The following is a 15,735-nucleotide window of genomic DNA, read 5'->3' on the forward strand; positions in this document are numbered from 1 at the left end:
CCCTAACTATTCTATGATTCTATGATTTGAGATGGGTACACTTGGAATCTCATTCCTTCAATGTTTTATATAAGGAATACAGTGAGTGTGTTGGACGTTACAAAAATACCAATAAACTAGGAAAAGTTTACTGTTTTAACAGGTAAAAGTGCAAAAGAACATGTAGGCAGGGAAATGGGGAGTTGTAAAATTTTTTTAATTGTAAGCAGTTGATGATCTGTTTCTTAAAAGACCCTAGTCCTGCAAACACCTTATGCTTATTTTTTCTGTATGAGAGCAATCCAGAGTCAATTGAAGTGTACGTATGAGCCCAAGCATTTGCAGAATGAAGGCCAACGACTAAAAAGTGGAAAACAGAGCTTTGCTCCCAAACAATAGTTTAGTTTGATCACTATGGATACTATAATATTTCTAAACCAGTTAACAGTTATTCCACTTTCTTGGGAAATTGGACATTTAGTCTGATGCATTTTCAGAAACCAAATCTAATTAGATCTAAATTGGTCACTTACCAATGAACATGTTAACTGAAGGCTTGCAGCTTGGAAAAGCATGGAGTAAATCCAGCAAAGAAACATTAGCATCTCTAATAAAGCGTGTGTAATCAGAGGCTCCTTGTCTGCTGCAAAGCTCTTGAAGCCTCCGTTTTTCTCCTGCATCACTCGTACATTCTACAAGAGCTCGCAAAAATGCCTGGGGGGGAAGAAAAGAAGAGTAAAGGGTAAAAATACTTCTCCATTTGGGAAAACAGTCACAAACTGGGAAAAACTTGGGATGTCTGGGAACAGGAAACAGTCACCTGAAAGGTTAGTGGATAACACAATTTATTCCCCAATGCACCTACTATGAAAAATTTACAAGCTAGCAGGTCAGAAAAATCTTAATTAATCTGAGCAGGGAAAAGGCAAATAAACATCCACAACCCATTCTCTGAAAAAACCCAAATTTATGAAAGGCTCTTATTTATGTATTTGCACTTCAGTTAAGTAAACATCTCCATAATACAAATTAATTCAAGACAAAATACCATTTCCTAAGTTACAGAAGCCACGAAAGGAATAAAAAAAGTCTTAGAAAAGGTATTACTGTAAATAAAGTATGGTATTTAATGAGTCATGTAAATATTGCTGTGGTGTTTTATTCCATACTTTATGCCTACATAATGGTACTGCAAGCTTTTCTTAGGGAAAATTAAACTGAGCATTGCAAGATAAAGTAAAAATCAGATGTAAAGTGTTACGGGATTTTTTTCCAAAGGCAAGGTGGAAATAAACACAGTGCATAAAAGAAGAGTGATCCAAAACACCAAATGCAATGAGACAACGTATTCTACACAAAAGAATACTTGGAAAGGAATTTCAGTGTACTCAAACACTGAGCTTCTAGACAATAGTTTTGAGTACAGAGTTACATAAAGCACATTCTACACTGAACAGGTAATAAAGCAGACAGTTATAAAAACTAGCTTGGTGATACTCCCCAGCCAGCACTCTCTGCCTACTCTTATTGTTGAGACAAATTTTCCAAATTGTTAAATGCAGTTTTGAAAAGGTTGAAACAATTGGAAGATTCTCTTCTGCTGCAAAATCCACTAAATTGAGTGAAAAGATCCTTCCAAAAACTGATTTCCCCCAGAGACCAAACCAACAAATTGTTTAGCTTTATCCTTCATCCAAAGTTATCTTTAAAATGTGTTTTGACAGTACCAGAAATACGCACACATTTCCACTTGCAAGCTTCCATTTTTTTGTAGGCACAGAATGAAAAGAAAATAATAGTCACACCTTGCAACAACCAATACTATACAAGCAAAAATATTTCTACAAATTCTGCCAGGCTACCAAAATGCTGAAGAAGAGCTTTAAAATAACTTAAAAGGCATTATGGTATGTTTGCATAAAGCAATGTGCATTTTCAGCGACAAAACTTGATAGATACAGCTCCCTCTGATTAGAAAGAATGATTTCTCTAAAATACCTATGGGGTGAGCCTCAGTCAGCCTTTCAGTTATCTGACACCAAACATCTAACACTCTTCTGTTTACATCCAAACTAGTTATAAATCAAGATACTGCAAAACAGGAACAGAGATTTCAGTATCTCATAGTTTGACAGATAAAGTACCAGAAGTGAAATTTCTCAGAATGAAGTACAAACACTAGCATACAAACTGACAATCCGTATTCACCGAGAAATCTGGTAACTGCACATGAAGCAAATACAGATCTGTAAAAGCCCATGCAGCATCGAATTACTAAAGATTTATCTTTAAAAGAACGAACACATAAACACCTTTTTGGGAATTGCTCTTATTTCCAAGCACCAGGTTAGAATGAATTTCAGAGTGCTTCTTTCAGGGATGTGTTGTGGACGAGCTGCTCCTAGTTCAGTGGAAGAAAAACAAAACAAAATGTGCATCTATTAACATCCAAAAATGGCATCACAGAGTGCTCATTCCTTCAAGAAATACAAGAGAGCTAACCTGCATCCAATTATGTAGGTTTATGTCCCAGACAGTTAGTTACAATTATAAACTAAACAGCAAGACAGTTTTCCAATGAAATACCAATGATAATTTTCCAATGAAAAGTCAAAACTTTATGGGAAAGCAGAAAACCAAACGAGGAGTACAATACATCAGTGTTCAAATAAATTTCACTGCTAAACCACGCAAGGTTTTCTTACCACTTTCCACCTTGAGGAAATTCAGAGGAAGGCTTACTAGGGAAATGAACATCCACGTTTTTTCCCCTCCATCAATAAACACTCCTAAAATTGGAACATGCTGAAGTTTTCTAATCATCTAACCAAAGATGTATGCAGCCAGTGCCATGCTGGAGCTTCTGAGATCCAGCAGATCAAAGGGGTTTCTGTACAAGAAATAATCGATCCTGTACTCTGTACAGGTTCCATTTGTGGGAAGGAGGTACACTGACATCCCATCTATCCCTGCATGGAGTCAGCTAGGGTGCAGCCTGGCTTATAAGCCTCATGTCATGTCATGCTAAAGCAGCTATTCTAAGTTAATCCCAAAATCAATCTAAGAACATTTATGTGAAAAAACACCTTTAATTAATAATCTCCACAGGTTCAAAATTGTTTCCTTAAAGACTAGATGCATATGCTCGCATTTTTCTTGACAGTGTTTCTCAGATTTGACATCCAGATTCTTACTGTGTTTTTTACACACTCAAGAGCCCTTTAATACTACAGAATTTTCGCTCCAAGAATATACCTATACAAGTTGCTAAATTACTTCTTTGTATCAGTATTGAATGATACCATGAATTGACTGAACCCTTGCTACAAAGAACAACATTTACTTTCAGAAGATAAGAGGACTGGCATAAATATAATGCAGAAAAGAATCATTCATTTTCACATTTATATAAACTTCCTTTTCTTGAACACGCAAACAGCATGTTACAAGAAGTACTTAATCCTCTTCCTAGGATGCTCTTCAAATTCAAATCCAATATTTGAACAATAGACTTTGTACCAGTCAGACAAGGAAGTACAAAATGAAATATAATCCTTTGTAAATAAGAAAATTCAGTTTAAAGTAACTTTAAGCTTAGTGGTTTTGTACGTAAGAACAAAACTTTCCAGACCTAAAAAGCCCAACCGAAAGAACATAATAAGGATCCTTGCATAAGATAAATCATTGTAGCTGACATAGTTTTAGAACCTTATGATCTTTGTATAAAATTTACTGTAAGCAAATTAAGGACTGTAGATAAAGAGTGTCTGAAACTAGCAGATGTTCAGGATGTGCTGTAGCTAAGTTAATTGATAAGTAGAAGGATGGAGAGAAATCACTCACTTATGTCAGCAGTGTTACTGAACTAATTAAACTGGCATAAGCGCTTATCTACTGTGCAGACCTCAAAGACCACCGGAACAAGAATTCAAGGAAAAGATAAGGTGATGAAGAGGAAGATGATGAAGAAACAAGCACCAGGTCCACTACTACTACCATAATAAAGTGTGCATGCGGGAAGAATGTTCTAGGAATGTGATGTCATGTATAAACAACTTCATGAATATGTATACAACATAATGAATATGTATGACTAATGACAATATAATCACGGTTTGGTTGATGCTCAGGCAGAACACGCTAGGAGGAGCTATCCCCCATGTTCTCTGGCGCTGCAATAAAGAATACCTGCTTGTCAACTTAAAACTTTGTTGACGAGTTCCTAATGAGTTCTATGAATCAACCAGACTGCAAATAATTTCTGTTTTGTCCTTTCAGCTCATCTCATCTACTTCATCAAAGAATTCACAGACTGAACAAAGAGAAGCTGTGAACAAAATTCAGTGAAATTCCTGGTAAATCTTGAAGGTACAGCAGAGGCACAGCCTTGCTGTTCACACTCTTCTCCCAGGTTTTTCAGTTCTTTACATTCAGTAGACCCATAACCATAGTAACTTGTAGCAACTATTACAAATTCCTCAGAAATCTTAATGCAGTTACGAGACAACCATCTCAAAATGAAGGCAACACTGGAACACTGCTAAGAGTTGCAAATTTACCTTAGAGAGCTGCATTCCTTGGTACAGAATGGCAACAAATAACTAAGTTACAGTAACTTAATGAGTCTGCTCACCAGCAAAGCTGCACAGAAATCAATTTCTGTTTGATCCTAAACCATTTAACTTCATAACTGCAGTGGATGGAAGTCAGTGCATCCTCTCTTTTTTAACACATCTGTGACTTCCAACATGCCTCCATGAAGTGACCACTGTGTCCCAATATTAAAGATAAAACTATTCAAAACTATACTGTCCTGGGTTCAGCTACAGCAGTCATCTTTTCTCCTTCTTAGTAGCTGGTGCAGTGCTGTGGTTTTGACTTTCAGTCTGGGAACAACGTTGATAACACCGATGTTTTTAGTTGTTGCTAAGTAATGTTTCCTCTGACCAAGGACTTTCTCAGTCTCATGCTCTGTCAGGGAGGAGGGGAAGCTGGAAGGCAGCAGAGACAGGACACCTGACCCAAACTGGCCAAAGGGGTATTCCATACCCCAGCACGTCATGCCCAGTATATAAACTGGGGGGAGTTACCCGGAAGGCCCAGATCGCTGCTCGGGTCGGGCTGGGTATCGGTTGGCGGGGAGTGAGCAATTTTATCCTTTCCCCTTGTTATTTCTCTTATCATTATTATTGGTAGCCGTAGTGGTTTGCATTATACCTTAGTTACTGGAGTGCTGTTATCTCAGCCCGTGGGAGTTACATTCTTTCGATTCTCCTCCCCATCCCTCTGTGAGCACAGGGAGGCAGAAGTATGGAGAGTGAGTGAGCGGCTGCGTGGTTCTGAGTTACCGGCTGGGCTTAAACCACGACATATGCATACCAACTACAACTAACACAGGAATATTTGTTCATGACCAGTGCATCACACCATACCTTTCTTTTTAGTGTCCTGCTTAACCTTTACACAAACAAAGTTCTCTCCTTTTTCAGAAAGTCCCAAGATACAAAGAAGTTCTTCTACCTCACTGACATTGTTGGGACACATTACGCAGAAGGCATCTCCAGGTTGATAGTCAAAGACTGTATCCTGTTATAAAATATAAGATGATTTCTATTAAGCTCTATCACAGACCAAGAGCAATAGCATTTCCACTCCTAACAACAATCTTCTTACTATCGCAGTCACATAACGTCACATGTTCTTTTACCCTGTACTAACACTTTGCTGTTTGGAGCATATCAGAAACTAAATACTCATGTTTTCTTTTCAGGTTTAATCTTATTAATTAGAAAAATCTTTCCTTATCTGGTTTAAATATTTGGACACTCTTCAATAAGAACTGCTGAGCAGCCTAAACAGAAGGAAAATAAATACGTATTAAGAGGATGCGTTATATAATCAGCCCAGATCATTAATTACTGATGTACCTTGTTTTCTGGTTTGAGAAGAGCAGAGAAATGAAGCCCCTGTAAGTAATGAAACTTTGTATAGAGATACATTACCACCTAAAAGAAAAAATACTGGTTAAACTATTTGATTAACTGTGACTGAAATGACTCCAACTGGTTTTATTTTCTAAAGGAAAACAAGAAAAGTACCAAGAGAAGAGCACAGTGAAAACGAAAAGGTATCTCAGATCTTAACACATAGATTCTACTTAGTTTTCTGAGGTTCTTGTGTGCAATTGCTGAAAGCCTACTCAAACTTCTGCCTCTTAAGGGGCATATAAAATTGCAGTTGCATCATTGTGTTTCCCTTATGCACCAGATGAGGTGATCTGCATACAGACTGTTGAGAACGCTAAGAAAAAAAAAGGCCCAAAATATCCAAATTTTCAGTGGGTGATGATGACAGGATACATCTAAACACACAAATAAATGCAAAACCCCATGTAATCTCAGAGACTCAGTTGCTCAAAACTTAATAAGACTCTATTTATTAATGAGATTTAAAGATGACCTATGGATACTGACACAAATGAGGCTGAGTCCAATAAAAGTTACTGCTAAAATCACAAAATCCCAAAGGCAACATTCTTCAAATTTGGAAAAAATCGCTCAAAGGCAACATATTTTCCTCTTAAAGATTTCTTGTAAAGTAATTTAAGCACTCTTTGTCTTCCATCTTCAAACCAGTATACAAAACATTTGCATCCCTGACTAATCTAAACTAGTTTTTACACCTGAAATAACAGAGGTTGACAGTTTGAGTAGTATATTAACAAGTCAGAGCAAATGAGTGCCAGAGGCAGAAACAAGTGCTCAAGAGCTAACAATTCTTATCCCTTGATCGTATTAGTCAAATTATTACCTACCACAAGGAAGAGTCACAATTATTCAGTTCCTGAATATTCCCTGAATTGTGTATTTATGAAAGATTATTAATTTTCAGTATTCCCTGCCTGCTCTTCTTCCCTGCAAATTCCCTTCAAAAAGGTACAGTAGTCAACACAATATCCATGGAAGAACAAAGAAATTAACTTGACATTTTATTTCTGTTTTGACTTCCACAGTCATACATTTCAATGAATAAATCAAGCTTTGCATTTACAAAATGGATCAGCTTAAGCTGACATCCTGTTGTATAAGGAATTAGGTTTTTTAACTTTTCAACATTCAAGTAAATATTTTTCCCCCAGCTATTATACATAACACACGTTTTTCACCCTTTATGTTAACCCACTTAAGAAAAAGCCATCACAAACTTACTGCAATATCAAGTTCTAAGAGTAAGGCTGTTTTTATTGCATCTTCTCTAGTGAGTTGAACTGCTTTTGTAACTGGCACTTCAAAGGTTGTTCCCTCTGAAATCAGTGAGGACAAATGTGGATTCTGAAAAAAAAGGACAGGAAAATTTACACTAAAAATGCAAAAACTGAATGACATTTTATAACATATAGGAATTACTATTGCCACTTTTTTTTTTTTGGACACAATCTTAAAAAACAATTCAGAACAATGAGGAAAAATACGAATATTCTACATACGTCAAGTGTTTTGCTCTCCCTTTCTGAAAATCATACCCAGTAACAGGCATATATTCAACTATAAAAAGTCAGTAGGCTTGAAAAGCCTAATGGGCCTAAACTACTATCAAATGCAGCTCGCAGTTCCTTTTTCAAGAGTTGCCTTGAAAATAGCCAAATTAGAGAATGGCATTTATGTTAAAACACAGAGAACTCCCACCTAATTAAAGGATTAGTAGGTGTGCAGAACAGACATAAGAGTAAGAACAGAAGTTACTTAAAAATATCATTGCAGGTGTACAGATTAAGACTTCAGGGTGCATTTGAGGCTATTATTACAGGCAATTTATAGAAGGAGTTCTAAAAATTACAGTTAAATTACAGGTAATCAGCAAACTCCACACTATGAAACAGCATCATGTTATGCCACATTTCTACAGAGGTAAAAATGTGCCCAAATAATTGTAAATGGGCATCAAGAATAATTCCAGACCACCTCTGTCAAATGATCAAATTCGAGACCACTTGAAGATTAGACTACAGCCCTCATTCCTCCATCACTCTTGTCAGCAAACTTCATCTGAGATCAGTTACAGGCAAAAATGAAGAGGTAGAAGAGATACCAAATGTCTATAACAATATCCTCATATGGAAAGGAATTATTCTACCAACAAGAGATTATTTGTTAATCTGAAGATTTCCTAGTTACAAAAAAAGAAGGCAGGAGAATGAGACCAACAGTTGGAAGTTTCATTATTCTTTAAAAATCTGACATGGTCAATAGCAGGCTTAGGCCATATCAAGTTATTGTGCATCAGCTGGACTGTGATAACTGTCCACATCCATATTCCCTCCAAGTCAAGTTCAAGGCACAATGAGATCAAGATTATCAAAATACTCACAGTTTTTGCAACGTGAAATACTGGAAAAGGATTGTGTTGTACTTGTGATATCCTACTTGATCCTACACGGCACCTACTTGTTTAACAAGGTCTAGCCAACTATTTCAAAAACAGTTTTTTGTCAAAAAACAGCTTTTATGTCAAAAACAAAGGAAAACAAACCAACATCCATTTGATTCTTCCCAAGGCTGAAGACAACCATCCAGTATTATACCTGAAATTTGGACTATAATCTTTAGTCTGTCCACTGAATTACAGATTAGCAGATTCAGTTTTTTCAATCTGCTGTTTGAAAGTGAAATTTATTTTTTTTCTGTTTACAAAAAAGTTAAGGCATCAATATTAGAACCTCATCACTTACAATTTAAAAACCTCCTGCATTCAGGGATGCATCTCGCTTATACAGGTATCTGCTTGTTCTTTTGAGACATATGCAGGAGTATATACATGCATGCTCTTACCAGAGCTGGAGGCTTCCCTCATTCAAAGCCAAGTCCTTACCTCACCATGGGTGTCCTGAAACTGCACCTCTATATATTCTGGTGGCAAGGCAGGAATATTAAGAGCAGACTGAGAGACAGGAGGGACAGAACGAACAAGTGAAGGTTCAGTGTCTCTACTTGAATCCACAAGACTGATGTCAACCAGTTTCTGTGACAGAACATCAGAACTCCTCACTCCCTCATCTTCTAGCTTCAAGTTCTGTACTTTGGAGGTTAAGTTTAGCTCCTGCACACGTGGGGCTGCAGAGAGAGAGCTTGAAACAGCATCGACAACACTGTTCATGCCTTCTTTTTCTTTCTGCAACAGAAATACTTCCTTGAGAGCACACCAAAGTCCATCAATCCAAGGATCAACCACTAATTCCAAACTGGGAAGGGGGGTGGGGAAAAAAAGGAAGAAAGGAATGGATGAATTATTGTGACTTACTGGAATGTTAATTTACAAATAAGGAAAATAACACAAAACCTAAAAACACTATTAATTTTCAGATTTTAATATGTATCTGTAGCAGTTACCAAGATGACTTTTTTGTTAAAAAGATATTTGTATTTAGTTATTACTACTGTCTAAATTTATGGAGTCTAAAGTGTTTAACAGCCTCGCTCTTCTTCTAGTTTTTCCTTTTCATTATGCAGAACTTTATGACAAGAAGTTAAAAGGATGGTAGCAAAACATGCAACTTTTAATTGTACAGTAGTAACATCAAAAGCTTACACTAATGGTCTATTTCTATTATTTTAGAACGCAACATATAAGTTTTATGGTTATGGCAATGTTTGTGTTCAACTGTTTTGCTAACATCATGCACAGAGCCGATATAATCTGCAGTTCAAAATAAATAAACCAAGACTGCAGCCTACTGGCCAGAAAGAGTAACAGAACTAGAAGGGAGTTCTTTTCTCACATGATTTCTCTACAGCAGTAAACCTCCTACCCCCTTCTTTCATAATTCCTCTGCAGTGATCAAAAACCAAACAAACAATCCCCACCCCCCAAAAAAAGGGGGGAAAAATGTTTTACGGAAGACAGAGAGAAATTAAAAAAACACTCTAGGGTTTGCCTAAAGCAGTTCTACTGCAAGATGTGAACTTGGATTAATGTCTGATGTGTACGCAGAAAGACATCCCATTACCCAGTACCGCGCATACTGGGAACTGCATTTATTTTTATTTGCTTCACTAAACAGACTACACTTTTAAATGCCCCCACTTATTCTGAATTACTTAATTTCTAGAACTGCTAAATACTCTCTATTTTTCCAGGGAGTACATCTGTTCACTCACACTTTAAAAATGGAGTTTTATTTAATGGCAATTGAGGTTGAAAAGGCATACTGTGTTCAGACAGGACTTGTTCCTATGAGGTGCTGAGTATTCAGGTTCAATTGATTTCAAAGAGTTCAGAACGTTTAGCCAAATTCACATGTAATTGTTGCATCTTGATGAAATAAAATCCAGACTCATTCAGTTCTTACCCTACACAATCATCTGCTAATCCTGTGTCATAGAAGTGCCGGGCTCCAAGTTCTTGAAGTCCTCGGTCTACTGTCTTTCCACCATTACAGAAGAATATATACTCTGAATCTCCCAGACCTAGAAAATTCAAGGAGGAATCACGTCAATCAGACAGCCACCAAGGCTACACAGACAAAAGATCTGCAAAGATAACACAGGGTTTTCTTGCAGACAGACAAAAGAATCTGATATAGCAAAGTGGCTATTACCAGGACACTTTTATGACCTCCAAAAAAAAAAAATTGTGCTTGTCCTAAAGTAAAGCTGAAAAAGTGGTTCCTTCTTTCACAAATGTAAGAAACAGAATTTCTCTGAAAACACTTAGTTTTCAATATCTTGCATTTCAGAAGAATGTTGCTTTAGTCTGAGGCTTTCAAAAAATACAAAACTCTCTTACAGGAAAAATGTAAGAAGCTGAATTAATTAAAAAGAGTGAAACTGATAAACTATATGTGAATTACCAAACAAAATTATCTCACCTTCAGGTTAAAATTCTTAATATACATCAGTAACATAAGAGAGAGAGTATTTAAAGAAATTAAAAAATACTGGAATTTGAAAAAAAAATTTCAAAAACAGGAGTGATTTTAAACAATATGAAGTAAGAAATGTAGGAAAAGGGAATCTGGTCCTACATCCTCCTCCACACAAATCAGAGATTCCCTTGTAGATCTCATTATCACTGCACTGGCTTTTCTGCACTTCAACAATCATGAAGATGTTCTGTTAGAAGATGCTCTTTATTATCAGTTAAACAGCCTGTGCATGAGAAGGTATGTTCATGGAGGACCTGTGATTTCAAGATACCAACTAAACCACCAACTCACCCTAAAAGTGATCAACCACACATACCTCATTCTTAACAGATTCTTATATAACATTCCCAAAGACCACTGGTTAGATATAGTCCTCACAAATTCTGTAAGTAATCCACAGCACTCTTTCACTATCCTATCACAATTTTTCACAGCCTGACTCCTTCTTGTGTGGAGTTTCAAACCACTAGATCCTTACTATTCCCAGCCAACAATGGATGATTCCTTTCTTTTTTATAACAGCCTTTTTTATTTTTTTAATTAAAAAAGACTTCTGTTCCTTATCAAGTACAGTACTTAGAGCAAACACTCCATGGGACAAGCTGAAATGGATACCATGAATGTATTTTAAGACTGATAACTTTTTAGACTATAATCACAAAACATGTTATAACTTAGATACTACAATACCTGTTACAACAAAAATCAGCATTAATACAATGCTTATCTTCCTATATGCATGGATATATAACCATTTCACAAACTGTAATGTGTTACTAGGCAGTAGCATAACAACTTCTCAAAATGTTACACAAGTAGAATGCATACATTTCAGACTTCCACATTACATATCCACGAGAAATTTCCTTCTAGCGGGTACTTTCCTGACTAGAAATCTAGAAGTTTTCTTGCTCCTACCTATCAAGTTAAACTTGTCAAGCAAAAATAACTTAGGTTCAAATAGAAGGTTGTTTAAACACAACCTGAAAACAACAAACTGACCTTACCATTAACTCAAAATACATCCTATGTATTTTGTCAAATCTGTATTTTGCATATTAGTCTAACCTGAAGTTACATTCCTCCTACTGACAAATACGACATTCAAATTTTTTTAAAAATATTGCAAATTTAAAGGGATGGGATGATTTTAAAACCTTATTTTTAAGGACATTTTATACTTCCTTTCCCTGTGTATAGAAAAATGCCCTATTATTTGCAAAGTCAAGTAAACTCATCTAGTCCATAGAGACTTGACATGAAATTAAACAATTCTAGACAGCTTGAGTCATATGGATTATGCAGAGAAAATTAACTATAAAAAAATTAAATTGGTAGCTTACATTCAGATAATATCTGTGATGCTTTTCCTTTATTGCTCATAGAGGACATTACACACAAAAAATCTGTTCATGTTATAAAAATAAATGGTTTATCAGCGCTTAAAAAAACCCGAACAAACTATTCACAAGTAAAAAAATATAAAAATTATTCACTCACAGACAAGTGCTGCAATAATATAGAAAATACTAAATCACCTAGCAGTCCATACTGGAGATGTGCAAAATGATCAGGTGGCAAGGTTCTGTCTTGAATTTTCTTTACAAACTTGCGGGCAGTGTCTGGTGGGTCTCCAGTACCAGTAGTGGAAATAACAATAACTACAGGATCCTTTTCTGTTTCCAGGTTATACTACAAGTAACAGAATAAGTAAGTTACAAGGTGCCATTTGATACCTATTTGTAGCCTTCGATATTATCTTTCACCCTTTCTTTCCCCAAAGGTACATAGAAAAATGTTTAATCTCAACTGTATTAAACCACAGAAAGTCTTTAATGCAATTTTGGGGATACAGTTTATAATCTCGTGGAGTTTTCAAGACAATACTGGGTAAAACTCTGAGGAATTTGCTCTAACCTTAGCTGATCCCGCTGCAAGATAACTTCATGAAGTCCCTTCCAACCTGAGTTAACCTATGATCCCATACACAAACACCAAAGGGCAGCATTTTGAGCAGGCTAGTCCACATGCAAAGAGTATTTCACAATTGCACTCAGGCAACTTACATACATAATTCCTAGAGTATTTGCTTTGTCAAGTAGAAAAAGTATGTTTCTACATACAGCCACAATCACACAGTGAGCCATAATCCCAACAAATTCACACAGATAACTGGGGTGTGGACATACAAACTGAGGAGATCATTTACAAATTCCATTAGGGATCGTTTGGTTCTCTCTGATAAAATTCCATATTAAATCTGTCTTGGCCACTAGAAAACCAAACCAAACCAGACCAAACAAACCCACATAAACTATGCTTTGGGTGAACTAAAGTAGCTCTAAACAGTGATAATCAGTCACTGTGTTCTACAGTCTGACTCATTTTGGCCCCACTCTTCCAACCCGAATTCTTTTCTCTCCTCTTTATTAATACCAGTCTTTCACATTTCCCACAGTTTTATGGGAGCTTCTCCCATTATATCAGAAGAACTGAAGAAGAGCTGCCTATATTTGGGATCGTGCATCAGTTCCATAAATTCAGGCCTCATGTAACCAACCAAAAAGCATTCTGTTTCTTTGATGATTCCATCTTTCCACGGATAGCAGGCTGCAGCACTGAGCACTGTGCTAGCATGCTGTCCATCAGGTCACCCATACAACATGTTCTTTCACAGCACCCCTGCAGGCTATGGGGTTTGAATCAATAGCTAGTGAACTATGTGAAACATAGCTCCACGGAATTACAGACACCTTGTTTGGGAGTGACCTCTGGATGTCACCTAGTCCCACCCTGTGCTCCAAGTGGGACTAACTGCCAACACTGCATTATGTCAGCTGTGACTGACTGAATTCTGAAAACTTGTGAGGGTAGAGATTTCACTTTTCTGGCAGCCTTTTCCATCCAGAACTTCTCCACTAGTGTGAAATCTGAGTTTATCAGGCTGCACTCACAGGATTTTGCCTCCCATTGTACAGTCTGCTGCTGCCAAGAAGAGTCTGGCTCAGGTAGGCTGCTATTAAGTTAGCCTCCTTTTTTTTTTTCCCCACAATAAGTAACCTAAGCTCTTTTTACTGCTCCCTGTAGGTTTCAGTTTAAACTCTCTCCCAGCATTCCAAATTTAATAAAATAGTCCTGTTATGAGAAAATATAAAGACTGCAAGAGATACTATGTTTCATTTCAAGCAGAAGTCAAATGCAGAAGAAATTAAATGAAAGAATGTAAGGAGAAGCTTCACCATCCCTGCTGGCTGCGTAAGTCTCTTCGTAACACTTCGCTACATACTCAATGAACATTCATTCAAAAGCATATGTCCGTCTACCCAACACATAGTGCATCCCCAAGAAAGCAACTTTCTAAAAGGAAACTTAGTTTTATAAACTTCTCACATTTTCAAGTGCATGAAAAAAAAATGGTGTTACTTTCTGCTCATATGAAATACCAGGCTATCGAGTTTTGTTTGGTTGTTTTGGGCTTTTTCTTTTAAATGTTTTTGTTTGAGGACATATAGTTGAAAGTACTTCGTGAAGGAAATTACAGTCCATATTGCTTTTAGTTACAGACAGATGCTAACAGTTTTCAGATCCTTACCCCTGGGAAGCAGCAAATAATAAAAAGTCACTCCCTTGCAGCAGCCAAGCTTTTCATTCTTTTCTAGAATATAACCTGAATGTATCCAGTGTGAGCTGGAGTGAGTGCATATGCTAAGCCAAGTAGTCAAGAAGACCTCAAAAAAAGCTCAGGGTCATGCTGGAGCTCAGTTAACACAACACAGTGCCTCAATGCAACACAAAAACAATGCTGGGGAGGGGAAATGTCATTTCTAAGAACAGGAGAGCTGACCAATAAATACAGAATTCGTTTGCATATATAAATAGTTTTCAAGAACTCACTGTGCTGTCGTTAGAAGAAAGATCAAAGATATATTCATTCACTGCTCTAATACGAGAAAGCATAATAAAGATGTACCTTCTGCAAAAGGATATTAAAAGTCTGTGAGTATTGGTCCAAATTAGTGATTCACAAGAAACAAAAATTTAAAACTAGGTGGTATATTTTACATGGGTGCATGTGCTCAGCCTTTGTGATTATCCATAGCCACCAATCAAGCAGATAAAGAAAAATGCAGCTCTTATATACCTCTTTTTCAAAACAGCAGGGAGTATCTCACCTTGTCCATTTCACTCATACAGTGCATATCAGCTTCAAATCCATGGGCACCTGCCTGCTGCCATATTTCCTCAGCTATGGCTTTTGCCTGCCCTTTTTGTGTTGCATAGAGGAGCAAAAACCTCCTTTTTAAATCACAGCACATTTCCCAAAACAGTTTTTTTGTGGGTTTGTTTTTTTTTTTTTAAAGACACTGCAGGGGAAGAGAAGAAGGAAAAAAAGTTAATTTATTACATGCAGAACAGCAGGATTTTGCTTTGCTTATTAAATTGAAAAGACATAAAAGATAGCAGTATTGGTGTTTAAATTGGAAATCAGGCGTCTGCTCTGAAGAGATACCATTTCTCACACCCAAGCTTCATAGGCCAGGTTGCGAAGGACTTTTGGTATTGGTCTTATGTTCTGTACTGCCTCAATGCTGTAGTCATATTACAATATCTGTCAAGAATCTAGATTGTAAACAACACAACAAACGAAAAAGTTTCATGAAAATGTATACTACTTCTATTGTGTAAGTTACATTTTCCACTTTAAATCAGTGATTCCTTTAGTTACTTTCTGAGATGCATTTGAAAACAAAACATATTGACCTACTGAAATCAAACTACACTGCCTGAGAAAAAAAAACCCAACAAAATTCTCAGTTTCTTCCTTTCTTAAATCA

General features: G+C 36.7%; 1 protein-coding gene across 1 annotated transcript; it reads right to left on the reverse strand.

Annotated features, from left to right (window-relative positions):
* Positions 1 to 512: 512 nt before the first annotated feature.
* On the reverse strand, positions 513 to 15,270 carry MTRR (5-methyltetrahydrofolate-homocysteine methyltransferase reductase; the record flags this gene model as incomplete). Its single annotated transcript, XM_010012938.1, has 8 exons — positions 15,073 to 15,270; positions 12,439 to 12,592; positions 10,325 to 10,442; positions 8,848 to 9,217; positions 7,188 to 7,310; positions 5,412 to 5,565; positions 2,292 to 2,380; positions 513 to 693 (listed from the first exon to the last, which is right to left on the reverse strand). Coding segments are annotated over exons 1-8 (1,333 nt in total), but the record flags the coding sequence as incomplete, so codon positions are not given.
* Between the last annotated feature and the right edge of the window lie 465 nt (positions 15,271 to 15,735).

This window comes from Nestor notabilis, unplaced genomic scaffold (genome assembly GCF_000696875.1).
Source record: "Nestor notabilis isolate BGI_N333 unplaced genomic scaffold, ASM69687v1 Scaffold12304, whole genome shotgun sequence".
Lineage (NCBI taxonomy): Eukaryota > Metazoa > Chordata > Aves > Psittaciformes > Psittacidae > Nestor > Nestor notabilis.